We start from the raw sequence: 9,978 nt of genomic DNA, 5'->3' as shown, positions 1-9,978 counted from the left end.
TCTGGTTATGTCAAATATGAGCTGGAGTTGTCAGACTCGTAGGTTTTGGAACGGGTTTCCCTAGTCCTACCACGGGCACCTACATTTGTTAATTTTCACCTGGCCTTCAGCACCCCTCTGCCCTTACTCTCCACCTGCAGGCAAATGGAGCGGCACTCCCAGCTACCAGAAGGCTGCTCAGCCAGTACATCACAGATCACCAGGCGAGCCACGGCGTGGCATTTACGGTGACAGAAGCACTGCAGGCTGAGCTATCGTTTCACGGCCTGCAAACAGCCTCGTGCCTGGTGACCCCGAAGTCACGCAGCGACCCAGGGCCGGACTGCCAGGCGGTGATGAGCCGAGCCTTGCAACACCTCTCCGGGGCAGAGGGAAGGGAACGCCGCCGCTTCCATCCTACCGTGAGCCACTGCCTCCTGCTGGGAATCACACACCCACACCTCCGGGCTGCGCCTTCGCCCCTGCGCCACCCCGCTGCCCGTCGCCTCGCCCCCCGCCGCGGGCAGCCCGCCCGCTGCCTGCCGTGCCGCCTCGTCGCCCCCGCGCGCCCCCCGACCCTCAGCCACCGCCCTCGCGCTGGCCGCCAACGGCCCCCAACCGCCGCCCGCCAACCGCCGCCGCCACCCCTGGGCCGCGCCCGCCGGAGGGGCCGCCACCGGGCTGCGGGGCGAACCGGGCCGGCTGAGGGAGGGGCCGGAGCGGGCCCCGCGGGGGGCAGCTCCCCTCGCGGCGGGCTGGGGCGCCTCGCCCGCGCCGGCAAGAGGGGCTGCGCCCTCTGACGAGCCCTGGCGATGGGAGGCAGCGCGGCGGGGCGGGGTGACCGCCGCGGCTCTAATAAGGCCGGGGCTGGCGCTGGTCGAGGGCTGTTTGCCTCGGTGCCCCGCGCTGCCCGGCGCCCCCGCCCGCCCCCGAGCATGCAGTGCTTCCCCAGCCTGGTGCTGGCCCTCAGCTCGCTGCTGGGCGCCCTGGCGCTGCTGCAGCTCTCGCTGTACCTCCGGGTGCCGTCCCGCTACGGGAAGCACGAGGAGCGGCTGTGCCGGCCGCGGGGCCGGCTGCCGGCGCGCTGCGCCTGGTTCCTGCAGGAGCTGCCCTCCTTCCTGGTGCCCGCGCTGCTGCTGGCGCTGCGCAGCCCGCCGCGCCTCGAGCCGCTCGGCTGCCGCCTCCTCTGCTGCCTCTTCTGCTGGCACTACTTCTACAGGTACCGCCGCCGGGCAGGGCTCCCGCAGCCCCGCGGCTCCCCCCGCCCCCGCCGCCTGCCCGCGGCGCCGCCCGGAGCCGCCCCGCCACCGGACCGCGGCGCTCCGGGGGCGAGCGGCGGCTGCGAAGAGCTGCGGCCTCCCCTCGGGAACGGGGGAAATAATAAACCAAGGGAAGCTGCGAGAATGGGCGCAGCCGGGGCCGGGTGAGCGGTAGGGCTGGGGCAGGTCTTGGTTGCAGCACCGCTCCCTTCCGTGTGAGACGCGGTCCTTATAACGACCGCCAACGGGAGGGCGCGGGAGCAGCTAATCCGCGCCCCCGGGCTTTGCTCGAAACGTAGGGGCCGGTCGGGTCGGCGTCTTTTCCCCCGTCCTGGCCGCCGGGGGAAGAAGCAGGTGGTACTCGGGTGCTTGAAGCAGGGGAGAGGATGTATTTTAAACTTTAAATTGAGCTTAAAAAAAACAAAACAAAACAAAACAGAACGAGGTTTCGCTAAGCTGGAGCAAAGTTGTGGATGAAACCAGTCCAAACATTATGTAAAGGAACATGCAAGTGCTTATTGCGGGCAGGAGAAGCGCAGAACAAGCAGCGCCGGGAGCAGCGCCGGCCGCCAAAGCAAGCCGTGGGAACACGCGTGAGGATGGCCCGAATGCAAAACCGCTACGGCAGCGAGAGAGCAAGGAATGAATGAGCCGCATTGCTGTGCAGTTAGCACAGGAAAAAACAAAGTCACTGCAGGCTTTCTGTACCACAACACAAAGATTGGTTCTTTATGCTCAATTCGTCATTCCCACTTCACTACCAAAGTACCAATTTATCTTTTTTTCTTTTCTTTTTTTTTCTTTTTGGAAACTTTGTCATATCAGATGTCAATGAATGCTGTAACTCTAATTAGTTCTGTATTTACTATTCAGAAGCTCAAAGAAAAAGTAGAGTTTTGACAGACTGTTGGTGACAACTTTGAAGTGACATAGCTCTGCAATTGTCACCTGGTTCTGCAGTCAGTGGGGCTTGGTTCTGGAGTATATCACCAGAATATATCTTCTGACATACTGAGCTGAGTGTGTTTTATCTTCTGCTCCACTTCCATTTTCTATGGAGTTCTTTCATGAGGCATTTGACTTTTGGTTCTCTGTTCATGGAAAAAACAGGCTTTTCACAAATGGCAAGTGCATGTGACAACGTTATGCCATCACATAGTAAAGAGCTATGTAGCTTTGGAGGCAAAACTTTTTCTAACTTGATTTGCCATTTTTTACCCCAGTTCCTATTTCTATTTTTTATTTTGCTTCCTAGAAATAGAAAACATTAATGTAATAATTGATCAGAAATTATTATTTGCAACTCAACCAAAATCAATATGTTGAAAATCCAGCTTCAGTATATCTACAGACAGTTTAGGGATAGAAACTCTAGGCTGTTGTAGATAAATTTAAAACAGAGAATGGTTTAAAGTGCTAAAACGCTATGTTAGAGATATATTCGTTATCACTAACATTGTCTTGTCTTTGCTGCACTAAGTCAGCTGGAGGCACTACCTATAATACATTTGGCTCCCAGAAACCTAGGTGGTTTATTTATATGTAGTTATACTAAATTTAATTTAATGCATTCTGCTGTTCTCAAGAATTTCTGATTGTTTCAGAAACACAGAAATCAACGAGCACCACTAGACAACTGAAAGAAATGTTACCCTACCGGTATGCACACATCTTTTGAGTCAGGGGCTTCTTCTTCAACATTACTGCTAGACTTAGGCAGAAGCACTGTGTTTTCATACATTTTCTTTCTCAATAATTTGGGCGTCTTCTCATCTGTGGCTGGAGTATACTTTTTCTCTTGTAAAAATAAAAGCCCTCGTTTTAACCATGTCTGTATAACAAACAATGTTGTTTCGAATACTGCATGTTACCCCAGTATTATTCTTACAGTGTGCAGCCTCTTCTCATGCAAGCTATTCTGGGATTCTACTGAATCAATTACAATTTGAAATGTTGTAGTAAATATTAGTGCTCTATTGTTATATAAAAGAGCAACAAAAATTGCAAATTAGGAGTTTTTCTGGGTGTCACCTAATGCTATGGGGACAGGCAGGTTCTTTGAGGGATCCTTGGTAGAATGACCAATGGCCACAGGGTTGTGGTTATAATTAGGGCTTTATTATTGCATAAAAAATTTAACAATCAGCATAGCTTATTGTTATCTACAATTTCTAGCAGTTAACATAGCTTACTGTCACACAATTTTTAGCAATTAGCATAGCTTACAGTTCAACAGAATTTCTAATAATCTGCATAGGTTTCTTATTATCTAGAATTTTTATTTACCTAGACTTTTTAGTCACCTGGACCCTCTGCGGATTGGGTCAAATTCTTAATGGTCAGCACGATACAATAATTATAATCTAGACTCAGACTTTACCTAAAAGAACATGAGTTACTCACTCAGTCCTCGGAGGGAGAAGATGACGACGATGGAGGCATCCCTGGCCACCAGGGGATCACAGGGTTTGCCAGCAGCAGTTCCCATCTAAGCCTACTTGCAGCTGCTGGATTTTATAGCCAGTATCTCATGTGCTGTTACACTTCCACGTTCATAATGGGTGCCATCACATCCTGGTGACAATGCTGGTGGGCAAACTGTCTTATCGCAATGTTGGAAAAGGGGTAGAAAGAAAGGAGGGGTGATACATGATCAGCGCGCTTACGCGTTATGGCTGTTTGCCTTATAAAATGGCATTGGTTATGCTAACCATATTACGAGGGGTTAGGAGCAGGGGGTACTGGTCACACTGGGTTAGGTCATTTCATCAGCATATAGTATTTGAAAAGAGGTTCAGTACTTTGATGTAACAGCCAGACTTTACCCTGATATTTTTTCAATTTATTGTCTTTACTAGAAATAATCTAACAATGGTTTTAAATACTTTCATGATTAAACTTATAATGATTATACTTACAATGCAAGTATAATGAGTAAAACATACAATTGATCAATAATAAAATTACATTTACTTAATGGATGTAGCCTACTGCAGTTTTTCTGACTTTAAAATTTTGAAGTTAATAAAGCTGTTCCACTTTTAATTATAAAGATATTTTGTTAATCTACTCCTACTTTTACTACTGATCATCTGACATCTGTATTTAAGCATTCCTTTATGTTTTTATGAAACAGAGAAAAGTTTCTTCGTATATTGTTGCATAATATAGTGACATCTTTCTCTCCACAGGGAAGCTTTTATCATTCCTAATTTTGTCTCATCTATTACACCAAACATGCATGAGGAAGGGAAGTTTTGATTAGAGGTATGCTCAAAAGGACAATGTAGTCCATAATGGAGAAACATAGATTTTTAAAGGGCTGCTATGCTAGCTGTTCTGCCTTCCTATGTGCTATGACCAGCTGTGCTGCCCCAGTAGCTTGTGTTTGACTGAAGCATGTATTTCGGAGTAACTTCAAGTCTTGATCTGAAGACCCCAGAAGATGGAGGATCCATCATTTTCTATGGAGAAGCCACTGTTTTCTTTGGAAGTGTAGTCTTCTGAACTCTTTCACTATAACTTAAACAACGTGTTTAAAATGTCTTGCTTGAATTTGACTAGCCTCAATTTCTTCCCAGTGGTGCTTGCTATTTCTCACTCTGTGCTAATTTAAAGTACTCCTTAGTATCCTTTAGTATTTTCTTACCATGGCATCACTTTATACAGTAATCAGATCATCTTTCAATTTGCTTGTACAGAGCTGTCAGGTCCTCCATCTGCACCAGTGTGATCCAGATAATATAGGAGCACATGATCATATTTCTGATGAATTAGCTACTGCACATGATATGGTGTTTATGCTGGATTTATGTTTTTATGGTGGATTTATGCCAGCTACAGGGGAGCAGACATTACCTGATCTGACATAGAGTGGTGCAGACACATGATACTTCATCTAGCAGGAAGTTGGTCAGGATAAAATTACCTTTTCATAAATTTAGGAACAGGTTTAAACCAGCAAAATTAATTTGTCCTGCTTTTGCACATGGTGTCAAGTAGCTGCAACATTTTTTTATTTGATCTGAGGTATCCTAAACCAGATTTATCTTGTCACTGAACCACAGCTGAAGGCCCTCAATGCAAGGCATTTTTTTCCCCTCAGCCCTCAGACAATTTCTGTGGCTTTTTTCCTCTCTTTTCCTACATCCATTTTAAAATGAAGACATCAGTGTTGGATGTAGAATACAATACCAGGGTTGTAGTAGCATATCTAGAGACAACATCACCTTCCTGTTCCCATATGCTACTCCCGTGCTTACAGATCGGAAGGGTGCTTTCTGTTTTGGAGTCACACTAGGAAGCCCTGTGTTTCCAGGCTACTTTGAGTACCCTGGAGCTGGTGTAACCATGATTGTAACCAAGGTTGCAATCTACCACTCCTTAGGAATGGTTTATGTTTGTATGGCTGCATTTCTTTGATTTTAAAGTAACTTTTCTGTATGGGTTTAGTGCTCAGTAATGCTGTTCTACCCACCTTGATGTTCCCCACTTGTCTAGAATTTGTGCCATGTGCCAGCTTTATCAGTGGTAATTTTGTATTTATTGTCAGGCCGTTGAGGAATATGCTGGAGCGTTGTAAGGACCACTCTAATCTTCTTCTGGAAACTCCCTGGGTTAATGCTGATGGCTTCTCATTGACAGGACTTTGTAGGACCTCTCTGCTTGCTCAGTGGAGCCCTGTGGGCCAGGTCTGGCAGGTGGTATGCTCCCATCTAGCCCACTGCTGAAAGAGAAGGGAGATGGTCATCTGAGTACCAACTGCTGACCAAAGAGCCAACCCTCCCCTAGCACAGTCTAATACAAAGATTTGCTGCCCGAAAGGATGCAAGAGGGAGGTGGATGGAGCCAGGAGACCTTCCCCACTTCCCACCTTGGCCCAGGGGCAGCAGTCCAGCAGGCTGTGGTGAACTGTGACAGCAGTAAGCTCTCCGTCTTTCTCTGCCGCCACTAGGCAGCAGCCTCTGTCTTTGTGGCAAGCGCAAGATGGTGCGTTCCCTGAGGCTTTCATAAAGGGCTGAAGGCAGACTGCTGCTGCTGCTGAGGGGAGGAAAGAGAAGGGAGGAATCCCCAATCCCACCCCCTGCCTCTTTGTCTGCTGTCCTTAGTTAGCCAGCTCTTCATCTCTCAATATGCACTTTATTACCGCAGCATGGTGTGAGTTTAATCAAATCCAAATGCTCTATGGTCCTAAGGCAAACATCCTATAAAAATTGAATTAATCACATCTGTTTTAGGTAAGCTCATAGCTTCTTCACTTTCATAAGGTAGGGCCTGTGATGGTAGGGCCTCCAAAACTGATGGGGTGGGAAGGCAGAGAAAAGGAGGAAGAAAGTGAGAAAAGCACTGAATGCCAAGTCTGCCATCTGTATATGCAATCTCTGTGAAAAGCTGGCCATGAGCTGAAAATGATGAGTGGCATAAGATGTATGTACAGGAATACTTCTTGTGCTAAATGACTTACAAAGTATTTTGCTTTGAAATGTAGTTTGTAATACAGCCTTTCCTGCTAGAGGGGCTGTGCTGGTTAAGGAATACAGTGAGAATGCCAGCTGAAGACCTCAGGTGGTGAGAGGCCTGTTTGAATCATAGAATCATAGAATATCAGGTTGGAAGGGACCTCAAGAATCATCTGGTCCAACCTTTCTTGGCAAAAGCCCGGTCTAGACAAGATGGCCTAGCACCCTGTCCAGCTGAATCTTAAAAGTGTCCAATGTTGGGGAGTCCACCACTTCCCTGGGGAGATTATTCCAGTGGCTGATTTTTCTCATTGTAAAAAATTTTCGTCTTGCATCCAGTTGGAATCTCCCCAGGAGTGACTTGTACCCATTACCCCTCGTCTTTTCCATGTGACTCCTTGTAAAAAGGGAGTCTCTATCTTCTTTGTAGCCACCCTTTAAATACTGGAACATGGTGATAAGGTCTCCTTTAAGCCTTCTTTTCTCAAGGCTGGAAAAGCCCAGTTCTCTCAGCCTTTCCTCATATGGCAAGCTTCCCAGTCCTTTGATCATATTTGTGGCCCTTCTCTGGACCCTCTCCAGCCTGTCCACATCTTTTTTGCATAGCAGGGACCAAAACTGAACACAGTATTCCAGGTGTGGCCTGACAAGCACTGAGTAGAGTGGATAATGACTTCTTTATCTCTGCTGGTGATGCCCTTGTTGATGCAGCCCAGCATCCTGTTGCCTTTCTTTGCCGCAGCAGCACACTCTTCACTCATATTGAGCTTGTCGTCTACCGGGACTGCCAGGTCCCTTTCCACAAAGCTGCTCCCCAGCCGGGTAGACCCCAGGTTGTGCTGCACTCCTGGATTATGTTTTCCCAGGTGCAAGACTTCACACTTGTCCTTATTGAACCTCATAAGGTTCTTGTTAGCCCACTCTTCCAGCCTATCCAGGTCTTCCTGCAGGGTGGCTCTCCCTTCCGAAGTGTTCACTTCTCCACTCAGTTTGGTATCATCAGCAAACTTCATCAGGGTACACTTGATCCCATCACCCAGATCACTTATGAAGATATTAAACAGCGTGGGGCCCAATATTGATCCCTGCAGGACCCCACTTGTGACAGTTGCCAGTTTGAAAAGGAGCTATTTAGCACCACCCTCTGGGTGTGAACTGTCAGGCAGTTCCCCACCCACCGCACAGACCACTTGGCTAGACCGTAATGCATCAGTTTCTCTGGGAGGAGGCTGTGGGAAACTGTATCAAAAGCCTTGGAGAAATCCAGGTAGACAATGTCCACCGCTCACCCCACATCAACCGAGGAGGTTACTTCGTTGTAGAGAACGATCAGGTTTGTCAAGCACTGTTTGCCCTTGGTGAATTTACGCTGGCTTTTCCCAATCACATGCTTCATTTGACTTGTGATAGCCCCCAGGAGGATTTGTTCCATAACTTTCCCAGGGACTGAAGTAAGACTGATGGGCCTATAATTTCCTGGATCCTCCTTTAGACCCTTCTTGTAGATGGGGTGATGTTAGCCTTCTTCCAGTCCTCTGGGACATCCCCTGATCTCCACCACTTCTCAAAGATTATGGAGAGCGGCCTTGCAATGACGTCAGCCGGCTCTCTTAACACCCTCGGGTGCATATTGTCAGGGCCCATCAATTTGTAGGGGTCAAACTCCTGTAATAGTTTGCATACCAACTCTTCCTTCACTAACGGTGGGTCTGTGTTTGCATCAACCTGGATTTTTGTTCCCAAGGCCTGGGGCCCAACAGTGCTGGTAAAGACAGAGGTGAAGAAAGTATTGAGAACCTCTGCCTTTTCAGCATTGTTGGTGACTAATTCACCTCTCCTGTTTAACAGCGGGCCAATATTTTCCTTCTGTTTCTCCTTGTTGTTTACGTACCTGAAGGACCCTCTCTTGTAGTTTTTGACATGTCTGTCTAATTTCAATTCGAGCTGAGCTTTTGCTTTTCTAACTGCATCTCTGCATGCCCTAGCAATGCTCTTGTAGTTCTCAATGGGTATTCATCCATTCTTCCATCTCTGGTATGCTTCTCTTTTGGTTTTGAGCAGACTCAGAAGCTCACAGTTAAGCCAAGGGGGTCTCTTGCTCTGCCTACTTCCCTTACCTTTAAAGGGGATGAACTGTTTTTGTGCTTCCAGGAGAGCATTCTTGAAAAACTCCCAGCATTCGCTAGCTCCTTTATCCTCCATGGAAGCTTCCCACGGAATCCCTCCCAACTGAGCTCTGAGTCACCTGAAGTTTGCTCTTCTAAAATCTAAAAACTTTGTCTTAGTACTAACCTTCAGCGTGCTCAGCAGGATCCCAAACTCTGCAATATTGTTATCACTGCAGCTAAGGCTATCACTAACCGAGATATTACAAAGCAGGTTTTCTTGGTTTGTGAGTAGCAAGTCCAGCAGTGCCTCATTCCTGGTTGGCACATCTAACATTTGTGTGAGGAAGCAGTCCTCTACACATTCCAGGAACTTGATGGATGACATGTGAGCTGCTGAATTGTTCTTCCAACAAATGTCTGGGTAGTTGAAGTCACCCATAAGAACCAGGTTCTGTTGACCCAAAGCTTGCTTAAGTGACCCAAATATTGCTTTGTTGGCCTTATCATCTTGGTTTGGAGGTCGGTAACAGTTGCCTACTGTAAGATCCCCCTTGGAGACGACCCCTCTGATCTTGACCCAGAGGCATTCAATAGGGCTTCCACAATCACCATAGTCGACTTCTATACATTCAAGGTTCTCCTTAACATAGAGCGCGACTCCTCCTCCTCTTCTTCCCTGCCTGTCTTTATGAAACAGTCTATAGCCATCCATCACAATCCTCCAGTCATGTGAGTTGTCCCACCATGTTTCAGTTATTCCTGTGATATGATCAATTTCTGACTGGGTGCGGAGCTCCAGTTCCTCCTTGTTCCCCAGGCTGTGTGCATTGGTATACATACACTTGAGGTGGTTGGTCTTCTGGTTCTTATCTTGGGAGGCAGCTAAGGAACATTTGTCACTGCTCTGGTTGGCCTGGCTTATTCCCCAGTTGGATGCAATGGCGTGAACGTTGCCACTTTGGACCCTGCCTCCTGAGTCCTTCAGTTTAAAGCCTGCCTCACCAAGTTGGCCAGCCTGCTGCCAAAGATTCCCTTGCCTCTTCTAGACAGGTGGATCCGATCCCTCCCTAACAGGCTATAGTCATCGAAGAATGTCCAGTTGTCATAAAAGCCAAACCCCTCATGACGGCACCAGCCACAAAGCCAGCAGTTGATTTGCATTATATGTCTCTT

General features: G+C 47.8%; 1 protein-coding gene across 1 annotated transcript in view; it reads left to right on the top strand.

Annotated features, from left to right (window-relative positions):
• The first annotated feature begins 914 nt into the window (after window positions 1-914).
• The window catches only part of SRD5A2 (steroid 5 alpha-reductase 2), a 28,568-nt gene continuing 19,504 nt past the window's right edge, over window positions 915-9,978 (top strand). Inside the window, exon 1 of the mRNA XM_075497399.1 lies at window positions 915-1,198. Within this exon, the coding sequence (XP_075353514.1) occupies window positions 915-1,198 (284 nt within the window). The remainder of the gene's footprint in view (window positions 1,199-9,978) is intronic.

The sequence above is a fragment of the Mycteria americana genome, chromosome 3 (genome assembly GCF_035582795.1).
Source record: "Mycteria americana isolate JAX WOST 10 ecotype Jacksonville Zoo and Gardens chromosome 3, USCA_MyAme_1.0, whole genome shotgun sequence".
NCBI lineage: Eukaryota > Metazoa > Chordata > Aves > Ciconiiformes > Ciconiidae > Mycteria > Mycteria americana.
The sequence above is the reverse complement of the archived record's forward strand: the minus strand, read 5'-3'. Positions and strand labels throughout refer to the sequence as shown.